Below are 27,725 nucleotides of genomic sequence, written 5' to 3'. Positions count from 1 at the left end.
AGTGCCAACCGGCCTCCATATCCAGGGGACGTGGTCAAATATGGGCCTCTAGAGTTCATGTGAAAGTCAGTCCCCACTCTTAGCTCAAAGGTGGAGAATGTCCTGTCCATTGGCTATATCTGAGAAGGGGTTCAAAGTTACTACATGTATTGTCCTTGGCTGGTGCCATAGTTTGAGCAGGACCCCCTGGGCCCAGATCCGCCCATCATAATGTTCTTCTTGTAGGTTTCTAGGACCCTCTGCATCCTTCTATTTCCCCATTCTCTCTTGTCTCTCTCATCTAGAGTACCAATAGGATGTCCTCCCCTGTGTTCCACTTTTCTGGTAAGTGAAGCCTTTCATGGGACAAGTTCTTTGGCTAGTGTCCAGATATAAATTTGTATATACCAATTGACTCCTTCTGCTTCTGAGTTAACTCACTCATTATGATCATTTCTAATTCACACTATGGAATGCTATTCAGCTATTAAAAACAAGGAATCCCTAAATTTCTGGGCAAATGGGCAAAGCCTTGTCTTAATTATAGCCTATGAACTACCAGATCAGTCCTGCACATCCTATTCCTGGGCTCTAGGTTTCTAAGCAATTACTAGTTATCAATCAGGTATTTATATGTATGTCCCCCAAAGAGGAGGATTCATTTTCTTTCATGTACTAAAATAATGAGAGATGAAAATAGAACGTTTTACTATAATTTCAAACTTTGAATACTCACCTGAAATAACTGAAAATGAGAACCTGTCAAACTAATGCTTTAAAAACAATCAGCTCTAGTAATGTTCAATTTATACAGTAGAATAAGATAAAATCTTCTTGAGTCAAAAATCAATAGAAGCAATCACATGACATTTAATCTTTTATCATAGAAGGACAAAATGAGTATAGCATGGCTGAACACAGTGACACATCTTCACCATAAGCACTTGGTAGACAGAGGAAGGCAGATTTCCATGAGTTTATGCCACACTGGTCTGCTAATGGGCCTTCAAGACAAGGAAGGATACAAAGTGAATTCTTATTGCATTAAGAAAGTATAACATGAATCTCAAGCATAAGATAAAGTTAATGGTTCCAGTACAAAGATACTTCAGTACAATGGATGAAGACTTATGGACCCACATAATCAAATCACATTATACCTGAACATTAAAAGTGTCACAGTATGGCACTAGTTCAAATCATTATGTTGCATTTACTAACATAGATTAAGTTCATTGTAAAATGAATTTTATATGTCTATTCCTTCCTGAGTGTGTTTTGTGTCTAATGTCACAAGAGTTCTTATGTGGCCTTAACAAAATGATGTAACATTTTGGGGCAAAGATCAAGCCAAGGAGAGCTGTACTGGAAGCCAAGATAGAGAAGGCTTCCATAGCCACCATGACCTTCCCCTTTGTGCTGTGGTAGACAGGGAGGAAGGTGACCCAGACACAGAAGAATACCTGCATGCTGAATGACAGGAACTTGGCTTCGTTGAAAGTGTCAGGAAGATTCCTGGACAAGAAGGCCATGGTGTAGGTCCCAAGTGCCAAGGAGCAGAGGTATCCCAGGACACAGTGGAAGGCAACCTCTGAACCCTTGTTGCACACAAGGATGATGTGACCATGTTCAGCATGAGCATCTTGATCAATGAAGGGTGGAGAGGTAAACAGCCAAGCTGCACAGAGAACAGTTTGGATCAGTGTGCAGATGGGAATGATGAAGTTAGGGGCCCTTGATACCATTAACCACCTCACCATTCTAGCTGGAACAGTGACCTTGAATGCAAGAACCACTGTGATAGCTTTGGCTAAGACTGTGGAGAGAGCCACAGTGAACAAAATTCCAAATGCTGTCTGCTGCATGATGCAGGTGGCTGTGTTGGGCTGTCCAATGAAGAGCAGGGAACTGAGGAAACAGGCGATGAGTGTCAATAACAGAGTGTAGCTGAGACCCCGATTGTTGGCCTTGACAATGGGTGTGCCTCTGTGCTTCACAAAGATGAAAATTACCACAGCTGTGAGTACAGTGAAGAACAGTGCTGTGGTGGTGAGAGCCATCCCTATGGGGTGTTCATAGGCCAAAAAGCTCACAGATTTCTGGAGGCAATAGTTCTTTTCTGAGTTAGCATAATGACTTTCTGGACACTTCACACATTGATCCATATCTGTTCAGAAAGGAGAGTTATTTTGAATTAATCCTCAGGTGTTTTTCTGCTTAAGCTGTTATTCAGCTTCAGGTCATTGAGATGCTTCTTTTTTTAAAAAAAAAAGATTTATTTATTTATTTTTTGCATATGAGTGCTTTATCTGCAGAAGCAGGCGTCAGATGACATAATAGATGGCTGTCAGCCACCATGTAGTTGCTGGGAATTGAACTCAGGACCTCTGGAAGAGCAGATGAGGCTCTTAACCTCTTAGCCATCTCTCCAGCCCTGAAATACTTCTTGAATGGCTTGCTTTATTTTTTTTAGTATCAAATTTTATGTATTCTATGAATCATTTCAAATTAATACAGCCCTATTTGCCTATGGTGATAAAATCAAAGAAGCTCACTGCTTTTCCTTTTTTTGTGTGTACTTTCCCTGAATTTGTGACTTTTTTTTTCTTGTTGTAGATTTTAAATTACAAGCTTGATCTAACACCGTCAAGTACAGTTCTTAAGAAGAAGGTCGGTTATAAATAGTTGTCAGAACTTTCAAAGGAGAGGAGAGATAACATCTCAGTACAACTGATGGATGCTTTGTGCGTGGAATGAATTTGTGACTTTTTTGCATCTATTTTATAGTTCATAAATATAATTTAAAAGTACATTGTATAATTATCATTTTATTAAGATATAATATTATGAAATGATGACAACTCTGGATATGTATTTTGTACATTATGGCTATAATTTTTTTGAGATTCCTTTCTCAAAAGGTGCAGATTTGGGATCCATATTTACTTATTTTCATAAAATACCTTGTTTCTCTAATTTAGGTTATACTCTGAATGATTTTGAAATAAAAAATACCCTTATATTTTTGAACCTTAAATCCTTCACTAATAATATGTTGTTACATTTAACTATAGCATTATAATTTTCAATATATAGGGAGAGAACTTTTGAAATATTTCTAGTTATTCAAATCAAATTTTGTATACTCTGTTCCTAATATTTTGACTTGTATGTTGACTGCAACCACTTTTATCTTGAACAAAATGGTAGGGTGCAGATTAGAAAGGATATTCACCAATCCTGCCCCTGACAATGGCCTAATATCCAAAATATACAAAGAACTCTAAAAACAAAAAAGGAACAAATGAAATAACCCAATTAAAAATGGGACACAGAATTAGACAGAATTCTCAACAGAGGAATCTTGAATCCCTGAAAAGATTAAAGGAATGCTCAGCATAGTTAGTCAGTATAGAAATGCAAATCAAAACTACTCTAAGTTTCATCTTACACCTGTCAGAATGCTAAAATATAAAACTCAAGAGACACTGCATGGTGACCATAATATTGAACAACGAGAACACTCATCCATTGATGGTGGAGGTTCAACTTGTCCAGCCACTTTTGAAGTCAATCTTGTGCTTTATCAAAAACGTAGGAATATCCCTACCTCAAGACACAGCTATACCACAATTGTGCATATACCCAAAAGATGCCCCACCACACAACAAGGATGTTTGATCAGCTATGTTTATAGAAATTTTATTCATAATAGGAAGAAACTGGAAATAATCCCTATAGCCCTCTACTGAAGAATGATGAAAGAAAATGTGGTACATTTACACAATGAAATATTACTCAGCTATTTAAAGAAAGGAAATGATAGAATTTGCAGGCAAATGGGTGAAACTAGAAAAGATCATCCTTAGTGAGGTAACCTAGACCCAGAGATTCACATGGCATGTCCGCACTTATAAACAGATTCTAGCCATAGAGTACAGGACAGACACACTACAATTCACAGACCATAAGAAGCTAAGAAAGAAGGAGCCTCCAAGGCAGGGTGCTTGAACCTCATTCAGAAGGAGAAACAGAATATAACACAAAACTGGTTAAAAAAAAGGAACAGGGTAGAAGGGTGAGTTTGGTGGAAACTGAGGGTGGGGATTAGATGTGGGGAGGTGAGGGTGGGAGGCCACAAGTCTTAGAGGGAGGAGAACCTGCGGTGGGCATCACTGAAACAACCTAGAGCCCTGTGATAGCGTAGGCTCCTGAGAGGGTACGGGAGGGACTGTAGCTAAGACTCCTAGTATCACGAGTCATGGAGTCTGAAAAGGCCACCTTCTATCCAGACAGGACTTCTGATGGAGGGAGAGGAGCACCAACTCACCACCAAAACTTTACCAAAAAATTTCCCTGCCTATAAGATAGTCAGAGACAAAGTTGGAGCAGAGATTGAAGGAATGTCTAACCAATGCCTGGCACAACTCACCTGATGAGAGGAAACCTACCCCTAAAGTATAAATGAGACTCTGCTAAGTTTGTAGATGGGAGCCTAGTATAACTGTCCTTGGAGAAGCTCCACACAACAGCAGCTCTAAATGGATGCTGAGACTCACCACCAAACATCTAGCAGAGCATGGCCAGTTTCATGGAACAGGTGGGGTTAGGACAGAAGGACCTGGGGGATAAGAACTCCCCAAGAATACAAAGTGTCAACTAACCTAGGTCAAGGGGGCATATGGAGATTAAAGTCCCAACCAAGGGCCATGTCTGGAATGGACCTAGGCCACCTACACACATGTACCTAATTGGCACCTTAGTATTCTTTTGAGCTCCCTAGAATGGCAAGCACGAGCTGTCTCTGATGTACTATCTCACCTGCTTTCTGATAACTTCCCTCTGGTGTGGCTAACTTGCCCAGCCTCAGCGGAAGAGGATACATTCAGTCCTGATGTGACTTGATATGCAGCCCTGTGCTCATTTTGGTGGCTTGGTCCCTTTGGGGAGGCAGGATAGGAGAGGAAGGAGGAATGTATGACTGGAACAGAGGATAGATGTAAATAAAAAAACAAACCAAACCAAAAACTTATACACCTTGGATTTTAATGCCACATTTCGATTAAATCTTTGTGTGTTTTTAAATCTTATCACCATATCAATACATCTGTCTATTTTCTTGTTTGAGCAAAACATTTATTAAATGTGTTTTTATGAGAATCAAATTCTCCTTTAATAACTTGGGTGATTTTTGTTTATTAATCATGGAACTCTAATGAATTTTTCTTCAGATATTTTCTCAAGCTTATCATACTTTCACAACTTATTCTTTTATTATGAATACTTTGTTTTCTTTTCTGTAGTAGAATGTATGCTTCAAGTATAGATTTTGACTTAATTTACATACATGCTATATGTCTCATTAACTAATTTATATAAATTCCTTATTCTACAATATTGCATCAGTATATTTTGAATTTCAAAGTTTTATCATGCATGTTTTCACCCTACTTTGTCTTACATGTATAAGTAATATAGTCAATAACACAAAACCCTGTAGGATTTTGTATCCATGACTAAAGTGCTACTATCTGTGCATATTGACAATATTCATGGACACACATTATAGCTAATGTGCAAAGGATAAATATTTATCAAAACAGTATTTTGTACCTGGCATTATGAACCCACATTCAATGTCAAGAGGAGAGAGAGCATATCACACAAGGAAGAACTTGATGATGCCATTTAGCTTAATGATATTATTGTGAAACACCTTTTTAAATCTTTGTGTTTATGCACACTGACATGCAACACTCTCATTCTTACACAAAGAAGCCTCTCCTTACAATGATCTGTGATGAAGGCCAAGAAATATGATTTGAAGATCCTGAGAATAACTAATGATTTAATGCCCATTCATAAACAAGTATTTGTATACCATCCATTATAATGTTCAAGAAATGTAATGTAAATGAAGGTGTAAACAATTATAAGATGAGAACTGCAAAATGTCTGCTTATAGGCAACATATGCAGTGCACTAAGGAACTCTGTACAATTACACACAAGTTCCCTGGTTCATGAATAAGAAAGAGTAAACTATCTCACTAATCTTGCCTACTAAACTATCTCCTGCAAAGATATTCAAAAAAAGGAGAAGTTAGTTATTACACTTGTGTAACAACTGATGACCAAATCAGGCCCCGAGGTACACTCAGAATCCAAGGGTCATGAAGATGATGATAAATAAATAAAATAAATCACACACAAAAATGAAGAAAATCACAAAACACAGAAAGGAACAATTATGGATAAGATGAGTTGACAAGGGTTAATAGGGGGAATCATACATTGGTTACATTGAATATATATGGAAATTATAAAATAAAGAACTTGACAAAAATAAACCAAATGTATGCCATTCTTGCCAGAAAACCAGGTAGAATGTCTGCAAATCTTCTACTCTCTAGTTTTCCCTATATCCTATCTTCTGTCAGAAGTCTATGGGAGGGGAATAGGAGAGAAGGGGGAGGGAGAGTGGGAATGGGAAGATGCAAGAGAGAGGATAACAATAAGGATGTAATCTGAATAAACTATGACAAATTTTTCAAAAGCCTATTCTGTCCTGAGAGACAGATAAGGTGTGCCTGTCTGATAAAAATGAGATGGGAAGGAACTAGGAGAAGTGAATGGAGATGAAAATATATGCAGATTATGTTGTATTAGAGAAAAGTCTATGGTTAATAAAAGGGAGACAGATTTAAAAAGAACATACTACAGGAAATCTATCTTCAGTTAAACAAATGAAACTTAGTCATGATGAAATAAATTATATGTAATAGGGAAATAAGTACAACTCTTCAGTCACCTACTGTGTAAAAATTTAAACCTGTACAGGGAATAATCAGAAAGAGAATGTGAGAAATCCAAACCTTAAAAGAATACTACATGTGATTGAGCATGGTGTGAAAACATAAAGAAATGTTGTGATAAACACTGTATTCTTGGTGAAATAAAGCAGGCTGCTAAGTTTAGTGCAAAACAGGTCACCTGAGGGAACAGTGTCTGCAATGGAGCAACAATGTAAGTCAAGATGATTTCAGTGTCTAGGTTGTGTCTCTTCAAAGGAAGGAAAAGTAACAACAGTGCTCAAATTTTATAGTCATGGAACCAAAGTTTATCTCTTACTTCTCTCCCATCTCTCTCCTTTTGCTTAAGTATTGCAGACTCCTGTGATCAAGCCTGAGAGTTCTCTGTAAACAAGATTTTACCTGTCTCATTGGAAATCTCATTGTCTGCACAAGGAATGCAATCAAAGCAGCAGGCAGCCTTGCCTTCCTGGGCAGCTTTCCTGAATCCAGGCCTACAGCTCTCACTGCACACAGACTGAGGGGTCTGAGAGAAATAACAGCTATTAGAAAATGCTCTGGACTTTTTAGAACATTTAGAGTAAATAGAGAATTTATGAGTATCATCAACAGTAAATTTGCAAATGCTTACACTGACAAATGAAGGTAATATGTTTTGGTATTATTAATTTTGGCAGCAGCTTTGATTCTGATTAGTCCACATACTTAAATCTTGGTCCAATGCCAAAAACTGTTGTTAAGAGTATGTCATTAAAGTAGTGTTCTACAAGGTCCTAGTATGTTTTTTGGTTAACCTGTCTCTGTACTTACTGGCTCCTAGTGGGGACTTTTATATTCTATATGGTTGGCAATGTTGATTGACATCTTTGCATTGTTTGGGTTCATCATGGGAATATATCTTAGGCATCTGTGAGGAGTTTTATGAGATATTTACTTGAGGTGGAATGAGCCACCACAAAATGGGCATAATCATTTCACTGTCTACTGTGACCGAGAAAATGAAAAGGAGATAGAAGGGGAGGAGCCATATTCTTTGGTCCCTGCCTGTGATGCAATCACCTCCTCTGACTCCTAAAATATTCTCTCTGCACTAACATATAAATACATGCTCACAGTGTCATCTATTTCAAGCCTGTATTCCTTTACTTGCTTTTGTTACTATTTATCAGATGTAGCAAAGCAAGTATAACACACACACACACATACACACACACACACACATACACACACATACACACACACACACGTCAAGCTACCCTCATTTTAAAAGCATACAAAATAAAAATGTCATTTTATCCTTCACTGAAATATACTCATCTGCTGACAAATATAAACCTCATTGTTTGAGACAGTAACAGAAATCTAACAGACACTCTATTCATAAGAACTGTATAAGCATGAATAAAATTTAGGAAAAACTTTTCCATTGATCAGCGTCAGGGAATGAGAAATTAGTCTATGTTGGATATCCTATGAGTAAATTCTTATTGTTAGTTATATATGGGTTGGTATGAAATAAATGTCCAAGTATTATTTTCCTGAGAATTATTTTTACTTTTATGAAAGGTCAAAGCGGTGAGATATGTCACAACACACCTTTGTAAATTGTATTGGCCATTGAATCTTCTGCTCAGTTAAAGAGAACTGCTGACCCTGAGGAGTCTTTGGAGAGAAGGTTCCTACTTTGACCTTTAATCCCATGCCCTTTGGAAAATTCCAAATGTTGAAAATGTCATACTCTGAATTTAAGTCTCTTTTCCCATCCATTACGATGTGACCTCTCACACGATCTTTCTGTAGGGTCTTCTTTAGGAAATGGAGGAGCTAGAAGAGATGCAGGAACATATGTTGAAGTACATCTGAGGGACTATAGTAATTTTCTGATGTTGTAAAAATAATCTCAGTTGGCACAACTATATCCACTGGAAATGGTGAAAGTCATGAAGCCAGCACAGCTGTTTGTCATTGTTAGATCCTGCTGCAGGGTGCGGCTGGCGGGGCCATCCCTCTACATAGGGGCAGAGGTTCCTCTTTTTCATGGATTCACGTTATAAAACAGTCAGTCTGTTTCCAGGTCACCCTTTTTTCCTATCTCTGTACCCTCTCTCCTTGCCTCCCCCATCCAGTGCCACTTGCAAAACACCTGTACTTGTATTATAGCTTTCTGGCCAATTAGCTCATTCTGTTTACTTAATCTGTCTGTCACCATTTTCACAAAGCAGAGCCCAATGCTGTGATCACTGTCATGCTGAGTTGTTCAAGTTTTAGCCTCTGCATGTTGCATTATTGAGGACATTCAGCATTGTGACACATGTTATGTGTTTTCCTGAGAAAATTATTTCTGGGATGTTTCTATAAAATTCCTAAATGTAGAAAGAATACCTTGTGTTTTGTACAGTTTAACACCTGTCACTAAAACATGTGTGGCCCACAGGAAAGGATAGAATCGAAAGTGGACATCTGGAAGCCAGAAAGGATTCTGGGATATCTAGGTGTGAAAGATTCATTAATGAAGATGTGAGGACAGATGCAAGATACCTGACCAGAGGTAAGCAGACATGTGGCAGAATGTAGATTAGTATAAATAGAGTATTTAAAGTTATGAGCTAGTCAAAGAAGAGCCTAGCTATATGGTTTAGGAATTTGTAAATACATTTTGAGTTTGAGTGGTTATTCCCACAATATCGGCCCTGGTGGAAAAACCCCACAAAATAATGACATACCATTCATGGAGCATAAAATCCAAACTAACTGTTTAAAGTGGGACAGACAGAGAAACCTCACCCCCTTCAAATAAAACCTCAAACTTGTGGTTTTTTTTTTAAAGAAAAGAAGCCTGAAGACAAAAACTTCTGAAAATAGTGGCACAAATAACTAAAAAAAAAAAAAAAAGCAACTGGACACAAGATTTTTCTAACTAAAAAGCTAGAAAGGAGCAGGAAATTGTAGAGAGATACAGCAGATCTCAGCCTTTTAAAACAAAGCTCCTGGTCCTCCATTTTTAAAAAGCTGCCTGGAGGAAGGGAAGAATGAATGGGATTATTCAAGGGATGGGATAACAATTGAATGAATTAATTTAAAAAAATTTTAAAGACAAAAAAAATTAAACTTCTAGAAATTTTCTCTCGAAATAATAGGAAAATTATAGTGCTAGAGATATCTGATGTATCAAACATTCAAATTAGCTAAACAACATATGTCTGTGAAAATAAAAAAATATGGGAATATATGTATATACAAATACACATATGCAGAGGAAGCCAGACACATGAATGGAGCCACAGACTGTTGGACCTTGAGAACTGTAGGTGAGCAGGGTCCCAAACTCAACAGACCACCAATGGGCCTACCACCGGGTCAAACAACGTCCCGAAGGTGCTAAACACACTCCCCAAACTCTGGAATGGAATCCACACGCAAACTGCAGCCGGCATATAAAACACAAACTCGCTGTCTGGGGAGGGGACTTTCTGGAGCCCCCAGCCAGAGGAGCTTCAGGAAACAAAGTGAATCTGCCCTTGGATCCCTCCATCCACACCACCCCAAACTTGGAGATCACCCGCCCAGGCCAAGTGGAAACACAGGCGGCGGGACCCACCAAAGACAGCTAAAGTGTGCCTGCAGCTCGCGAGCCATCCTGGGCCAAACCTAATGCCGGACACAACAGATTGAGCCTACAAACAGGGGCAATTAGAAACCAGCTTGGACTGCTTCCACAGGCCTATTAGGAGACATGGGTCATGCCTGCAGTGTCTAATTGCTGACCTAGAGCGGTTATTGGAGTCTCCCAGAACTGTGGGAAGAGCATGCACCTCCTGCGACCTCCAGAGCTCAGAAATCCTATTGTCTCTGGCTGCCAGCTGCAGGGCACTGACCCTGCACTCCCCAAAGGAGAGATCCTAGCTGTGTCCACTGGCGCAGGCAAGGCAGGAACTCACAGTGTATCGAGAGATGAGACCCATTAAGGGCCGTGCTTATAGTGTCTAATTACTGACCTAGAGTGATCCTAGACCCTCTGGGAGAGGCTGGACACTTGTACAGGGTATAGAGACAGAGCTAAAAGACAAAAACAAAACAGTTTGGCATCTCCAGATACCAGCAATCTCAATGAAAACAACCAGGAGAACCTAACAGCAATTGATAGTCAAGAATATGACCTCAAGTCCTTAGTAAAGAGGAAGATAACAGAAGAAACAAATAAAATCTGCAAACAAATGCAGGAGGAGGCAAACAAGAGGGCTGAAGATTTAAAAGAGTCATATAAAGAGTCACTTGAAAAATTTCAGAAAAATATAAATAACCAGATGAAGGAAATCAGTAAAACAGCCCAAGACCTGAAGATAAAAATGGAAGCTGTGATAAAGGAACACACAGAAGAAAAATGTGATTGAGAGGCATCAGAGAAGAAAGCAAGCATCCCAAAGGTGGCCTTATCTAACAGATTACAAGAAATGGAAGAATGAATATCGGGACTTGAAGATACAATCGCAGAACTGGAAACAACCATCAAGGGAAATGCTAAATCTAAAAAATTACTGACACAGAACATTCAAGAAATCAAAGACACCATGAAAAGACAAAACCTGAGAATGATAGGGAATGAGGAAAGAAAAGGCAACCAACTCCACAGCCCAGAAAATATCTTTAATAGAATAATAGAAGAAAAGTTCCCCACTTTGAAGAAGGAGATGCATATGAGCATACAAGAGGCCTACAGAACACCAAATAGAATAGACCTGAAAAGAAAATCTTCCCTCCACATAATAATAACAACACAAAACATAGAGAACAAAGAAAAAATATTAAAAGCTGCAAGAGAAAAAGGCCGAGTAACATATGAAGGCAAACCTATCAGAATTACTCCTGACTTCTCAGCAGAGACCATGAAAGCCAGAAGGGCCTGGATAGAGGTTCTGCAAACCCTAAGAGAACACAGACACCAGGCAAGATTACTTTATCCAGTGAAATTATCAATAACCATTGACGGAGAAAAGATATTTCATGACAAAAACAAATTTAAACAGTACCTATCCACAAATCCAGCTTACAGAAGTTACTAGAAGGAAAACTCCATCCTAAAAGGTCAAACTACAAGCAAACTATATAGGAAATAGATAACTATACCATCGCAAAATCACAACCTGACAAAATCTCGACTGTTACAAATACCAAAAATGAAGAGGCTTAGCAATCACTGGTCATTAATTTCTCTCAACGTCAGTGGTCTCAATTCTCTAATATAAAGACACAGACTAACTGAGTGGATGCATAAACATGGCCCAACGTTCTTCTGCATTCAAGAAACACACCTCAACCACAAGGACAGACATTGCCTCAGAGTAAAAGGTTGGGGAAAAATATTCCAAGAAAATGGATACAAGAAACAAGCTGGGGTAACCATTCTATTATCTAATAAAATAGAACTTCAACCAAAATTAATCAAAAGGGATGAGGATGGACACTTCATACTCGTCAAAGGTAAAGTCAACCAAGAAGACATCACAATTTTGAACATCTATGCTCCTAATACAAGGGCTCCCACATTTGTAAAAGAGTTATTAACAAAGCTAGAACCACTCATCAGTATCCACACATTAATAGTGGGAGACTTCAACACCCCACTTTCATTCAAGGATAGGTCTTTGAATAAAAAACTAAGTCAGGAAATAATTTCATTAACCAATGTCATGAATCAAATGGATCTAACAGATATCTACAGAACTTTCCACCCAAACATAAAGGATTATACCTTTTTCTCAGCACCCCATGGAACGTTCTCTAAAATTGATCACATAGTTGGTCATGAAGTAAACATCAACAGATACAAGAGGACTGAAATAATACCTTGTATCTTTTCAGATCACCATGGTCTAAGGCTGAACTTCAACAACAAAAAAAAATAGCAAAAAGCATACTAACATGTGGAAACTAAACAACTTTCTACTTAATGACATGTGGGTCATGGAAGAAATAAGGGAAGAAATAAAAGTCTTCCTGAAATTCAATGAAAATGATGGAACAACATACCGAAATTTGTGGGACATATTGAAAGCAGTGCTAAAAGGAAAATTCATAGCCTTAAGTGCCTTTAAAAAGAAAATGGAAACATCCCATATAAACAACTTAACAACACATCTGGAAGCTCTAGAAAAAAAAGAAGCAGAAACACCCAAGAGGAGTGGACGCCTATGAATAATCAAACTCAGGGCTAAAATCAATAAATTAAAAACAAAGAGAACAATCCAAAGAATCAACAAAACCAAGAGCTGGTTCTTTGAGAAAATTAACAAGATAGACAAAACTTTAGCCAATCTAACTAATAGACAGAGAAACATTATCCAAATAAACAAAATCAGAAATGAAAAGGGAGCCATAACAACAGACACCAAAGAAATATAAAGAATCATAAGAACCTACTTTAAAGGCATTTATGCCACAAAATTTGAAAATCGAAGGGAAAGGGACAAATTTCTCAACTGATTCCATTTGCCAAAATTTAATCAAGACCAGATAAACAAACTAAATAGCCATATTTCGCCTATAGAAATAGAAGCAACCATTGATAGTCTCCCAACTAAAAAAAGCCCAGGGCCAGATGGCTTCAGGGCAGAATTCTACCAGTCCTTCAAAGAGGAGCTAATACTGATACTGCCAGGAACCAAACGGCCCGTGGCTGACCCCCACCCATTCAGCACCTACAGCAAACATCCTGATTGGCCGCCCACTAGGCCCGCAAGGCATCCGGCTTAGCCTTGAGGAGAGAACGATCTGACCCTGAGATAACCACAGAGACATCCTGTTTTGCCCCAAACTAGGAAACCCCCTCCCCCGGCAGATGTTCCCGGGGCTCAACCCCAGAAGATTCTGTACTTTTCCATTACCCTCCTTGCCTACCCCCACCCTCCCTAAAGCACATTTTAAAAAGCCTGCCCTCACCTTCAATAAACGGCTCTTGACAAGCTACAGTTTCCTTGAGCCCTGCCTTTTCTCTTGCCTATTCTTTATTCAGTTTGCGACCCTCCTCGGCCCCCCAATAATTGACCAGCCGGACTGGTCAAGTGGCGCCTACACATGAGGCTCGAGGCATGGGTTCCTCCCTGAACGGATTAAGGGACCAGTCCACTGGACTTTTCATGACCAGCCGAGCTTACCTGGCCGGCCTCATCATTAGGTGAGTCATCCATTCGCAAATCTCAAGAATGGGCCATTCACTGTCCAAAGAAGCTCAGTTCATAAAAGGCTTAAAGGACATACTCAGAGAGAGGGGTATTAGGGTAAAGAAGAAACATTTGATTGAGTTTTTTGTTTTTATTGACCAGACCTGTCCCTGGTTCATGATTGGTGGACCTACTATTCATTCTAAAAAGTGGCAAAAGGTGGGGTGTGAACTTAATGCAATTATCGAAAAGGATGGTAATGCAGCAGTGGCGGACAGTATTTTTTCTTATTGGGGCCTTATATGGGAAATAATTGAGTCCAGCGAAAATGAAAGCGGACAGAGGCAACTCCTATCCGTGGCTGAACTCTGCCTGCGCGAATCTCTTCCTCTTTCTCGTGCTCCTTCTTGTTCCTCTTTGTAGGGTTCCTCTTTTATGCTCATTAACATGCCCCCCTACTCTGTTCCTCCTGCATCCTCAAAATCTTCAGAAAATCCTTTCCCCTGCTCCCGTTTCTGATTCTTCCACGGCCACCTGCCGTCTTTACCCTTCGCTTCCTCCCGCCTATGAGGATCCTATCTCAACCATGGAACGCGGGTGTTCACCATTCTGTGCCCCTGTCGTCCCCCTGTCTAAACCCTCATCCTTTGAACCTCCGTCCCCTGCTCCGTCATTATTTCCCCCAACTCAACTCAAGGAACTCCCCGCCATTCTTCTCTCTGAAACTGCTGACGAGCCTCTGGATCCTGGTGATGCCGCCACTCTGGAGGAAAAGGCAGCTCGCTATCGTCATGGCGATGACCTCCTTCTTACTTCTGCACCTTCACCCCCTACCCCCTCATTGCTCTCTCTTCCCCCCCTGCCAATTCTCCCTTCTCCTGCAGTACAGCCTCGATCCCGCTCTTGCACCCTCCCTAATTGCTTTTGCCAGACTGAAGCCCACCTTCAACATCAAATTTCTCACACAACTCAAATTCTTTGGCTTCAAAAACAGCTTTCACTTTTAACAGCCCGCTTCACACTCCCCACCCCCTTGCCTTTCCTGTTACCCGCTCCCAGGCCCAGTCTGACTCTAACGAGGTGTCAGGAAGCATGGCTGACCCCTCAACCAGTGACTCTGCTGGCCGCCCCTCCTCCCCTCACATCCACGCTGCCCCCACGGACTCTGATAGTGATCGCAAGGGCCACCACACCTCCGATTCAGAGGAGGAACACAAAGATGACATCAAAGCCACTGCCACAGTTTTTCACAAACTTAAATTCAAAAAATTAGAGAAGTTAAATACGGCAGTCCGTAGCTATGGACCCAACGCCCCATTTACCTTGTCACTTCTTGATGACTTGGCCGATGGTGGGCACTTAACGCCCAATGAGTGGATTACTACTGCTCAATCCGTCCTCACCCGCGGACAATTCCTCTCATGGAGAGCTGATTGGGCTGACCGTTGCCGCGACCTTATCAGGAAAAATTTTCAACAGGGCCGCCGAGGGACATGTAAATGGTCCCTTGACAAACTCCTCAGCCAGGGCAAGTATGCCACAGATGAAAAACAACATGCACTCCCTTTTTCTTTACTTTCCCATTCTAGCTCCTCCCCTCTTGCAGCCTGGAGGACTATCGCCTCCTCAAGTACTGCCCTGTTGCCCATTACTAAAATACTCCAGGGACCCCCAGGAACCATTCAGCGACTTCGCTGCACACCTTTTAGAGGCATCCGAGTGATCCTTGGGACCCGGCCAAACTGATAATAAATTCCTGATGCAATTGGCATTTGAAAATGCTATCGCCACCTGCAAGTCAGTCCTTAGACTTAAATATAAAGGTAAAGTCCTTGATGAGATGATTCAACTATGTCGTGAGGTCGACCCTCTTACTGATAAGTTTACTAAAGCTATCATGGCCGTCGGCGCTCTCTCCAACAATACCACCTGTTTTCGATGTGGGCATTCTGGCCACTTTGCCCGAGCCTGCCCCCAATGGGCCCGCTCGTCCTTCATTGCAAACAGGTCAAACAACTTCTATGGCTATCGAGGGGCCCTGGGAACCTGTAGGCAGGCCCCCTTCTAACACCCTTTGCCCCTGCTGTCATAGAGGTCGCCATTGGGCTAACACCTGTCGTTCCTTGACAGATGCCATGGGTAACCCTCTCCCCCTGCGTTCGGGAAACTTCTCTGGGGGCCAGTCCCGGGCCCCTCGCCCTATCCAATTCCAGCCTGCATCAGGACCGGTGTCACAGGCTCCCCCAAATCTACAGACCCGCCTCCATCCACAGACCCCCTACCCCACCTCCCAAACCCAACCTCCTCCCATTCCAGCGGTGGCCCCTCACACTTCCCCACAGGATTGGACTTCCGTGCCACCTTCTCCACAATACTGACACCCAAGGATGGAACCTTGTCCTTGCCTGTTGCCCTCTATGGAAACCCCCCCTCTTCCCCTCGTGGTCCTCAGCCATGCCTCTTCTGCCCTTATCGGGCTACTTATCTATCCCCTCGTTCTTAAACACCCACTCCCTTCTCTCGCGCTCCTCCTTGCCGCCGCTACCCAAGGCCCCCTCTCCATCTCTCCTGGTCAGATTTTGGCCTGGGCCCTTCCTTTAACCCTGGCTGACGCTGTTGTCTCTCCTCCCGCTGCCCAGACTCCCTCCCTGCCCCCCTCCGCTTTTTGGGTCCAACGCTTAACTTCCGATAGACCCCATCTTATGCTAAGGCTTGATGGCCACCCCTTTAAAGGCATCATTGATTCCGGGGCAGATTCGACGGTTCTGTCCCAATCTTCTTGGCCCTCGTCTTGGCCCTGTCAGCCCTCCCTTACTCACCTCCAGGGCATCAGAATATCTACCAACACCCTTCAAAGTTCTAAGGTCCTTCGCTGGACTGACCCTGATGGCCAGACAGGGACAGTGCAACCGTTCATTGTCCCCAGGTTACCCCTTAATCTGTGGGGCTGGGACATACTCTCCCAGATGGGGGTCTTTATCTATAGCCCTTCCTTTCCAGTCACGCATCAACTTTTGGACCAAGACTATCTGCCAGACCAGGGCCTCAGCAAGCTGGGACAGGGGTGCTTCCCCAGGGCATGGCCAACAGTCCCACCCTTTGTCAAAAATATGTAGCCCAGGCCATCGACCCGCTACACCTTAGGTACCCACATTTATATATTATTCATTACATGGATGACATCTTACTTGCTGGCCCTAACACGGCTGAGCTCTCTCTAGTCACCCAGGAACTTGTTAAGAGTTTGGGTCATCTGGGACTTAAAATTGCCCCAGACAAAATACAACAACATCCCCCTTTTCTTTTTCTGGTCTTTGAACTTGGGACCTCTTCGGTCAGGACCCAAAAGGTCCAGCTCCGCCAAGACACCCTTAACACACTTAATGACTTTCAGAAGCTTTTGGGGGATATTAACTGGCTGCGTCCCTACCTTAAGCTCACTACCGGAGAGCTTAAACCCCTTTTTGATATTTTAAAAGGCAACTCTGACCCTTCTTCACCACACAGTCTCACTGCTGAAGCTTCCATGGCCCTACAAAAGGTCGAAGACGCCATCTTCCACCAGTCCATCTCCTGCTATGACCCCATCCAGCCTTTCGTGCTCATAATTTTTCCCTCCCCCTTTGTCCCCATGGGACTGCTCTGGCAATGGGTCCCTCTTTTTTGGCTTCATCTCCTCCCCTCCTCCTCCACGAAGGTCCTTCCTGCTTATCCCACTCTGGTTGTGTCCCTCATTCCGCAGGGATGGGAAGCGGCCACCAGGCTCTTCAGAAGGGACCCTCACTCTATTATCACGCCTTACTCGGCCACACAAATAAGGTGGCTTTTTCAAAATTCAGAGGATTAGGCAGTTTCCTGTATTTCTTTTTGTGGCCTATTAGATAATCATTATCCCCCAGACAAACTAATTCAATTCCTGCAGCGACAACCTGTCATCTTCCCAAGGGTCACCCGCTCCAGACCTCTCCCCAAAGCTTCCCTGGTTTTTACTGATGGTTCCTCTACTGGGGTCGCTGCCCTCTCTGTGGACGGAGCTATCCTACAAAACAAACCCCCCATACCTCTGCTCAGTTTGTTGAGCTGGAAGCTGTCGCACATGCCTTTACATTGCTTCCCCATACTCCCTTTAATCTATATACTGATAGTGCCTATGTCACGTCCTCTGTTCCGCTCCTTTAGACGGTTCCTCATATTAAGCCTGCTACTAATGCTTCCCCTCTCTTCTCCCATATCCAACAGCTTATTCTTTTGTGCTCTCAGCCCTTTTTCGTTGGCCATATTTGTGCTCACTCCATCCTGCCTGGGCCTCTGACTACACTTAATGCCCAGGTGGACTCAGCCACGCGCCCCCTGCTTTCAGGGCTGGCCATTCCATCCACCAGCAACCCCGTTGCTATGGCCAGGGAGGCTCAAGCCCTCCACCACCTTAATTCCCAAGCCTTCTCCACATGTTCTCCATCACTCGGGAACAAGCCCGGGCTATTGTTAAAGAATGCCAGGCATGTGTCACCTTTCTTCCCAAGCCACATACGGGGGTCAACCCTCGTGGCCTCATGCCTGCACAGGTCTGGCAAATGGATGTTACTCATTTCTCCTCTTTCAAGAAACTCAAGTATATTCATGTGTCTATAGATACTTTTAGTGGATTTATTTGCACCTCTCTGCATGCTGGAGAGGCTACTAGAGATGTCATTGATCATGTTCTGTATTGCCTTACTGTTGCCCCCAAACCCTCTACCTTAAAGACTGATAACGACCCTGGATATACAAGCTCTGCCTTCAAGTCCTTCTGTGCCCAACTGCAGATTAAACATGTTACAGGGATAGCTTACAATCCCCAAGGACAAGGAATTGTTGAAAGGGCCCACCAAACACTCAAAGCAATGCTTAATAAGTTACAATCTTCCAAAGGAATCCTATATCCCTCCACAGTGGGACGCCGCCTACTTCTCAATCATGCATTGTTCGTCCTAAATTTTCTACAAAGAGATGACCTTGGCCACTCGGCGGCCGATCGCCTTTGGCACTCTTCCACCTCCTCCACCTATGCCAAGGCTTTGTGGAAGGATCCACTGACCCACCAATGGCATGGACCCGACCCAGTCCTTATTTGGGGCAAAGGTCATGCCTAAATTTATGATCAGAAAGAACAAAATGTGTGCTGGTTACCTGAGCACCTAATCAAACCTTTTAACCCCCCTCCCCCAGGGAACACCCTTGAGGAAAAGATGTAATTGTGCTCTTTTTCAGGACCATGATCTTTGGTGTGCTGGTCGTCTTTTTACATTGCCTCTGCCTCTTCCCACCTGCCTCCACCGTCCCTTCATATGACCACCAGCCTTATGCCATTTATAATTTTACCTGGGAGGTTGTTAAGCAGGCTGGTGACGTTGTTAATTCCTCCTCGTCCCTGGATGCCGAACCCCATTGGCCCATCCTGCATGTCGATCTTTGTGCACTTGCCCTAGGAGCTAGTTCCTATTGGGGCATGGAGGATATTTTTTGGCTTACAACACAGTCCAAGGCACCCGAGCTCAAGTCCTTTTCCCGTGATGTCGGAGGCGCCGACCCAGGCTGCTGCAATGATTTAGACCGGGTCATGCTTCACAAAATTTTTTCTAAAGAGGGAAAGGTCTATGGTGGAGGCATCTATGTTTGCCCAGGTTTCTCTCACTGGCCCCATCATGATAACCACCGCTGTGGTGGGGCCCAAGATTTTTAATGTGCCTCTTGGGGGTGTGAGACCACTGGCGACACATACTGGAAGCCATCCTCTTCTTGGGACTACATCATTGTTGACTCCTGGCTTCATCCCGATCCTAACGGCGGGGCCATTAGGGACCTTTGCAATGCGGCCCGTTCAGTCACCAATTGATGGTGTAACCCCCTAACCATCCACTTCACTGAGCCCGATAAACGAGCCATTTGGATGTGTCACGGATTTGAATGGGGCCTCCGTGTTTATAAATCAGAGTACGATTTTGGACTTACCTTCAAGTTGCGCCTCCTAAAAGACATACCCAATAAGGGCGCTGCAGTGGTTGGGCCTAATCACATTTTCCATCATCCTGCTCCTGGCCCCCTGCCTAAGCCCGCCTCCCCCATGCCTCCCTCCCCGCCCACCCCCTTGGACAACTTCCTTCGGTCCATTTCGCCCCCTCTCCTCCGACCTACCCTCCCCGTGGGCCCCCCCCCCGCTCGGCTGATGTCATTCTCCAGTTGGCTAATGCCTCCATATGGGCCTTAAAAAATGACTCCTTCTTGTAATTTCCTGAATGTTGGATGTGTTTCTCCCCCTCCCCGCCCTTTTACGAGGGTATTGCTCTTCTTTCCACCTTGCTCTTTACCAATGTTACCCCCACCCTCACCGGCCCAGATCCCAACAATCACATTACCCTCCAGTCCATTTCTGGCATAGGTACTTGCCCCCTGGGTCCCCATATGCTCCCTCCTCTTCCCCTCAGTGGCACTTGCGCCCAGACCGTCATCCCCAACCTCTCCCTCCCCTACATTCTTGCACCAAATAACACCCGTTTTGCTTGTTCCTCTGGTTTAACCCCGATCGTCTATGCCCCTACCTTTCTTTCCTCCAAAGACTGGTGTGTCCTTGTTATTCTTCTTCCCCGTTTTACTATTCATGACCCCGACTCATTTTTAAATTTTCTGCAGGGGGGAATTTCCCTGGCAGATAGACATAAAAGGGAACCCATTATAGCATTAACCATTGCCACCATTTTTGGTATTGGCACAATTGGCGCTGGCACAGGCATTGCCTCATTGATAACTTCTAAGCAGGGTTTCGCAGAACTGCAGTATTTGATTGATAAAGACATCTCCCACATGAGAGATAGCATTCATGAACTTAAATATTCCATTGACTCCCTGGCAGAGGTGGTTCTCCAAAACCGCCGTGGTCTTGACCTCTTTTTTCTTAAGGAAGGTGGCCTCTGTGCAGCCCTTAAAGAAGAATGTTGTTTTTATGTTAGTAAAACTGGACTGGCCCAAAATAGCCTTGATAAGGTCACCAAGGCCCTAGAAGAACGCCAAAAGGCTCGCGAAAAACAAGAGTCTTGGTACCAAAATTGGTTCGCTGCCTCCCCCTGGCTTACTACTCTTCTCCCCACCCTGCTCGGGCCCCTCATTGGTGTTCTCCTTCTATTATCCTTTGGCCCATGGGCTTTCAACCGTCTTACAGTGTTCGTTAAAAGTCAGGTTGAAGCTGCCACCAAGAATATCCAGGTTCACTAACACCGCCTGGAGACTGAGGACCCAAATGAGACTTCTATTACCATCCAGGAGATATCACCTACGCCTCAGTTGGTTACCTATGGGCGACCTTTACAGTTCCCAAGGATGCAGAACGCTGGATGGTGAGCCTGGTTGTGCCCTCGGCGCCTTTGGTAAACCTGTGCAAGTCCTCCCCCTTATCTTTTGGCTTGAGCCCACCTTGACCTGACCCGCGATAATGCCTGGTAAGTCAAAGATGGAGCGATCGGATAAGTCACGGTTATCAGACATCGGTCGGTCCTTGGTGGGAGGACAGACCATAGGCATGGTAAGATTGAGTATGGATCCTCTAGCAGGCTCAGGCCATCGCAAGGCCCCCTTTCCTTGGGAATTTTGCTGATCCAGAATAACTGTTGTCCTGAAACACTTGGACACTAGTGATTCTCAAACATACTGCCATCCTGTAACAATGACTGGTGACCTCCTAAAGGTCACTCGCTGGGCTGTAGGTTCTCCCTCAGGCCAAAATAAATAAAGTGGGGGGAGATGCCAGGAACCAAACGGCCCGTGGCCGACCCTCACCCATTCAGCACCTACAGCAAATATCCTGCTTGGCTGCCCACTAGACCCACAAGGCATCCGGCTTAGCCCTGAGAAGAGAACGATCTGACCCTGAGATAACCACAGAGACATCCTGTTCTGCCCCGAACTAGGAAACCTCCTCCCCTTGCAGATGTTCCCGGGGCTCAACCGCAGAAGATTCTGTACATTTCCTTTACCCTCCTTGCCTACCCCTGCCCTCCCTAAAGCACATTTTAAAAAGCCTGCCTTCACCTTCAATAAACGGCTCTTGACATGCTATGGTTTCCTTGAGCCCTGCCTTTTCTCTTGCCCGTCTTTATTCACAGGTTGCGACCCTCCTCGGCCCCCCAATAACTGACCAGCCGGACTGGTCATGATACTATTCATGCTATTCCAAAAGATAGAAATGGATGGAGCATTACCAAATTCCTTCTATGAGGCCATAGTCACGTTGATACCTAAACCCCACAAAGACCCAAGAAAAAACGAGAATCTCAGACAAATTTCTCTTATGAACATTGATGCAAAAATACTCAATAAAATACTCGCAAAACGAGTACAACAGCATATCAAAAACATCATTCACTATGACCAGGTAGGCTTCATTCCAGGAATGCAGGGATGGTTTAACCTATGGAAATCCATCAATGTAATCCACCATATAAACAAACTGAATGAGAAAAACCACATGATCATCTCCTTAGATGCAGAAAAACATTTGACAAAATCCAACACCTATTCATGTTTAAAGTTCTGGAGAGATCAGGAATACAAGGCACTTATCTAAACATAATAAAGGCTATAGACAGCAAACCAATAGCCAACATTAAACTAAATGGAGAGATACTCAAGGAAATCCCTCTAAAATCGGGGACCAGACAAGGCTGTCCTCTGTCCCTGTATCTCTTCAATATAGTTCTTGAAGTTCTAGCCAGAGCAATAAGACATCAAAAGGAGATCAAGGGGATCCAAATGGGAAAGGAATAAGTCAAATTATCCCTATTTGCAGAAAATATGATAGTGTATATAATTGACCCCCAAGTTCCACCAGAGAACTCCTACAGCTGATAAACACCTTCAGCAAATTGGTAGGATACAAAATTAACTAAAAAAGTCAGTAACTTTCCTATATACAAATGACAAACAGGCAGAGAAAGAAATTAGGAAAATTACACCCATCACGATACCCACAAACAATATAAAATATCTAGGAGTAACTCTAACCAAGCAAGTGAAGGACTTATTTGAAAAAAATTTTAAACCTCTGAAGAAGAGATTGAAGATGACATCCGAAGGTGGAGGGATTTACCTTGTTCATGGATTGAGAGAATTACCATAGTAAAAATGGCCATCTTACCAAAAGAAAATTACAGATTCAACCTACAAATACCTACAAAATATTTTGAAGATATTGAAAGATCAATTCCCAACATCATATGGAGAAAAAAAATCCCAAAATAGCCAAAACAATCCTATACAATAAACCATCCTCCGGAGGAATCTCCATACCTGATCTCAAGCTGTACTACAGAGCAACAGTAATTAAATCGACATGGTACTGGCAAAGCTATAGGCTGATAGATCAATGGAATCAAATTGAAGACCCAGAGATGAATCCACACACATTTGCTCACTTGATTTTTGACAAAGAAGACAAATCTATTCAGTGAAAAAATGATAGCATCTTCAACAAATGGTGCTGGTCTAACTGGATGCCTACCTGTAGAAAAATGCAGTTAGACCCCTATTTGTCACCATGCATAAAACTCAGGTCCAAGTGGACTAAAGACTTCAACTTAAAACCAGAGACATTAATTCAGTTAGAGGAAAAAGTGGGGAAGAGTCTGGGACACATAGGCACAGGAGACAACTTCCTGAACAGTACACCAACAGCCCAGGCCTTAATGTCAACAATTAATAAATGTGACCTCTCGAGGCTGAGAAGCTTCTGTAAGGCAGGAGACACTGTCAGTAGAACAAATTGACAGCCTTCAGACTGGGAAAAGATCTTCACCAACTGTTCATCTGACAAAGGTCTAACATCCAAAATATATAAAGAACTCAAGAAATTAAACACCACAAAACCAAACAACCCAATTGCAAAATGGGGCTTGGAACTTAGCAGAGAATTCTCAACAGAAGAATATCATATGGCTGAGAAACACTTAAAGAAATGCTCAACCTCCTTAATCATCAGGGAAATGCAAATCAAGACAACATTGAGATTCCACCTTACGCCCATCAGAATGGCTAAGATCAAAAACTCAAATGACATCACATGTTGGTGAGGATCTGGAGAGAGAGGGACACTCCTTCATTGCTGGTGAGAATGCAAACTAGTACAATCACTTTGGAAAGCTATCTGGCACTTTCTCAGAAAAGTGGGAATAGGGCTTCCTCAAAACCCAGCTAACCCACTCCTTGGAATATACCCAGAAAATGCCCTACCACACAACAGTGACATATGCTCAACCATCTTCATAGCTGCTTTATACATAATAGCCAGAACATGGAAACAGCCTAAGTGTCCCTCAGTGGAAGAATGGACTGAGAAACTGTGGTATATTTACACTATGGAATACTAGTCAGCTATTAAAAACAAGGAATTCCCGAAATTTGTGGACAATCAGATTGATCCTGAAATTATCATGAGTGAGTTCACCCAGAAGCAAAAAGAGACAAACGGTATATACTCACTGATATCGAGGCACTAGTCCAAGGGATAAGTCCCATGAAAAACTTTACTTAGATCTAAGATGGCGGAGAGCAGTGTGGACCATGTTTGAAAGCTCCAGCGAACAATTCAGGGAATTGCACAGATTTCTGAGCCAGGAACACCAAGGTTCCCACAGCACAGCAGCAGAAGTGCTCCACGGTTCGGAGGGACCAGGATGCGGAGGACCTGCTTGCCCCTGCACATGGGAGGAGCGTGGACTTTCTTGGATCAGAACAGCAGTGGCAGAGACAACAGTGCCACCAGCAGCACCAGCGGCATCAGCGGCTCCAGCGGCACCAGCGGCGGTGTCTGAGGTTTGCAGCTCAGAGCCTTCCAGTTGAGGCGATTGGTGTGGTGGACGGTGGGAGTTGCTGCAGGAGAGGGGACTCTGGACAGATTTTGGGTCGCGTGGTGCCTTGTGACCCAAACTGGACTCAGCAGACAGTTCAGCCCCAGAGTCCTGGGTTTGCTCAGTGAGCTGTGCCGTGGAGAAGCTGGATCAGCTCAGCAAGCAATTCTGCCCAAGGCACAGCTCCCCTGCTGTGACACAGGCTGGGCCGAGTGCTCACTTCCAGCCTAGGCTCCAGCTCAGCGCAACTGCAGTTTTCCTGCTGTGACACAAGATGGGCAGAGCGCTCACTTCTACCCTAGGTGCTTGCTCAGCGCAGTCGGAGTTTCCCTGCTGTGACGCAAGCTGGGCGGAACACTCACTTCCACCCTAGGTGCTTGCTCAGTGCAGTAGCAGTTTTCCTGCTGTGATGCAAGCTGGGCGGAGTGCTCACTTCCACCCTAGGTGCTTGCTCATTGCAGTCGTAGTTTTCCTGCTGTGACGCAAGCTGGGAGGAGTGCTCAGTTCCACCCTAGGCGCTTGCTCAGCGCAGACGCAGTTTTACTGCTGTGGCAGACGGTTCAGGCCCTGAGAAACTAGCTGAGCTCGAAACGTGGTTCGGGCCCAGTATCCCTGGCTGGACTTGGCAGGGGACCCAAAAGGCTGTGGATACCTTGGCCTGATCCAATGCTCATTCAGAGACCCAGAACAATTGCAGGACCCCCAGCAAAGGGGAGCTGAGGATCACTGGCTGTGAGAGCCCAAAACTACAGGGCTAACCTCCTGCCATCCACACCAGTGAAGTATCAGGGCTTCCAGCCTACGGAAATCGTGAGAAAACAAGTGAATCTATCATCAGACACCCTCCACCCAACTCTGGAAGTTACCCAACAAAAATAGAGATGGCAAGATGTCTAAAGGACAGTGTAAAAGCATATGCAAAAAAACCCCAAAACAACATGGTGTCTCCAGTTCCCAGCTATCCCAAAGAAAACAACCCGGAGAACTCAAATACAACGGAAACACAAGAAAATGACCTCAAATCCTTGGTAATGAGGATGATACCGAAGGAAACAAATAAAATTCGAAATCAGATGCAGGAAGACGCAGCCAAGCAGGTGCGAGACATAAAGGAAGCACATAGAGTGGAACTGGGAAATGTTCAGGAAAATGTAAACAACCAGATGAAAGAAATAAAAAAATCCGTTCAAGATATGAAGATGAAAATGGATTCAATGATAAACACACAGACAGAAGAAAAATGAGAACGTGAGGCCTCAGAGAAGAAGGCGAATGACACAGTCCTGAGCTTTTCTGACAGAATCCAAGAGATGGAAGAACGAATCTCAAGTCTAGAAGATACAATAACAGATCTTGAAGCAACCATTAAAGAAAATGCCAAATCTGGAAAACTCCTGACACAAAACATCCAAGAAATTAAGGACACCATGAAAAGAAGAAATCTGAGGATAATAGGCATTGAAGAAAGAGAAGATATCAGACTCCAAGGCCCAGAAACTCTTCTCAACAAAATCATAGAAGAAAATTTCCCCAATCTAAAGAAAGAGATGCCTATAAACATACAAGAGGCATACAGAACACCAAATAGAATTGACCAGAAAAGAAAAACTGCCCATCACATAATAATCAAAACACAAAACATACAGAACAAAGAAAAATATTAAAAGTTGCAAGGGAAAAGGGCCAAATAACATTTAATGGCAAACATATCAGAATTACACCCGACTTCTCAGTAGAGACCATCAAAGCCAGAAGGGCCTGGACAGAGATCCTGCAAACCCTAAGAGACCACAGATGCCAGGCCAGACTACTTTACCCAGCAAAACTATCAATAACCATTGATGGAGAAAACAAAACATTCCATGACAAAACCAAATTCAAACAGTACCTATCCACAAATCCAGCTTTACAGAAGGTACTAGAAGGAAAACTCCATCCCAAAGGGTCAAGCTACAACCAAAACTACTCAGGAAATAGATAACTATACCATGGCAAAAACACAGCTACACAAATGCTCGACTGGAACCAACATCAAAATTAAGACTCTTAATAGTAACTGGTCATTAATATCTTTCAACATCAATGGTCTCAATTCTCCAATAAAAAGACACAGACTAACTGAATGGGTGCATAAACAGGATCCAACATTCTTCTGCATTCAAGAAACACATCTCACCCATAATGATAGGTATTACCTCAGAATAAAAGGTTGGAAAAAATATTCCAAGCAAATGGTTACAAGAAGCAAGCAGGCGTAGCCATTTTAATATCGAGCAAAATAGACTTTCAACCAAGATTAATCAAAAAGGATGAGGATGGACACTTCATACTCATCAAAGGTAAAGTCAACCAAGATGACATCACAATTCTGAACATCTATGCTCCCAATACAAGGGTACCCACATTTGTAAAAGATCTGCTAAAAAGGCTTAAACCACATATCGATCCCCACACAATAATAGTGGGAGACTTCAACACCCCACTCTTTCTGAAGGACAAGTCATTGAAACAGAAACTAAGCCAAGAAATAACATCATTAACCAATGCCATGGGTCAAATGGATCTAACAGATATCTATAGAACCTTTCACCCAAACAAGAAAGAATATACCTTCTTCTCTGCACCCCATGGAACCTTCTCCAAAATTGATCACATCGTAGTTCACAAAGAAAGCCTCAACAGATACAAGAGGATTGAAATATCCTATCAGATCATCATGGGCTTAGGCTGCAATTCAACAATAACAGAAATAACAAAAAGCCTACACGTATGTGGAAACTAAACAACTCTCTGCTAAATGACACCTGGGTCAGGGAAGAAATAAAGAAAGAAATCAAGGAGTTTCTGAAATTCAATGAAAATGAAGGAACAACATACCCAAATTTGTGGGATACATTGAAAGCA

General features: G+C 43.0%; 1 protein-coding gene across 1 annotated transcript in view; it reads right to left on the bottom strand.

The window, feature by feature from the left end:
• Nucleotides 1-1,211: 1,211 nt before the first annotated feature.
• Nucleotides 1,212-27,725, bottom strand: part of LOC311588727 (vomeronasal type-2 receptor 116-like) — a gene marked incomplete at both ends in the record, with an annotated part of 44,581 nt that continues 18,067 nt past the window's right edge. Inside the window, 3 exons of the mRNA XM_084766676.1 lie at nucleotides 1,212-2,146; nucleotides 7,193-7,316; nucleotides 8,387-8,614. Coding sequence (XP_084622802.1) covers nucleotides 1,212-2,146; nucleotides 7,193-7,316; nucleotides 8,387-8,614 — 1,287 coding nt within the window. The remainder of the gene's footprint in view (nucleotides 2,147-7,192; nucleotides 7,317-8,386; nucleotides 8,615-27,725) is intronic.

The sequence above is a fragment of the Acomys minous genome (assembly GCF_964271855.1).
Source record: "Acomys minous genome assembly, chromosome: 17".
In the NCBI taxonomy this organism is placed as follows: domain Eukaryota; kingdom Metazoa; phylum Chordata; class Mammalia; order Rodentia; family Muridae; genus Acomys; species Acomys minous.
The sequence above is the reverse complement of the archived record's forward strand: the minus strand, read 5'-3'. Positions and strand labels throughout refer to the sequence as shown.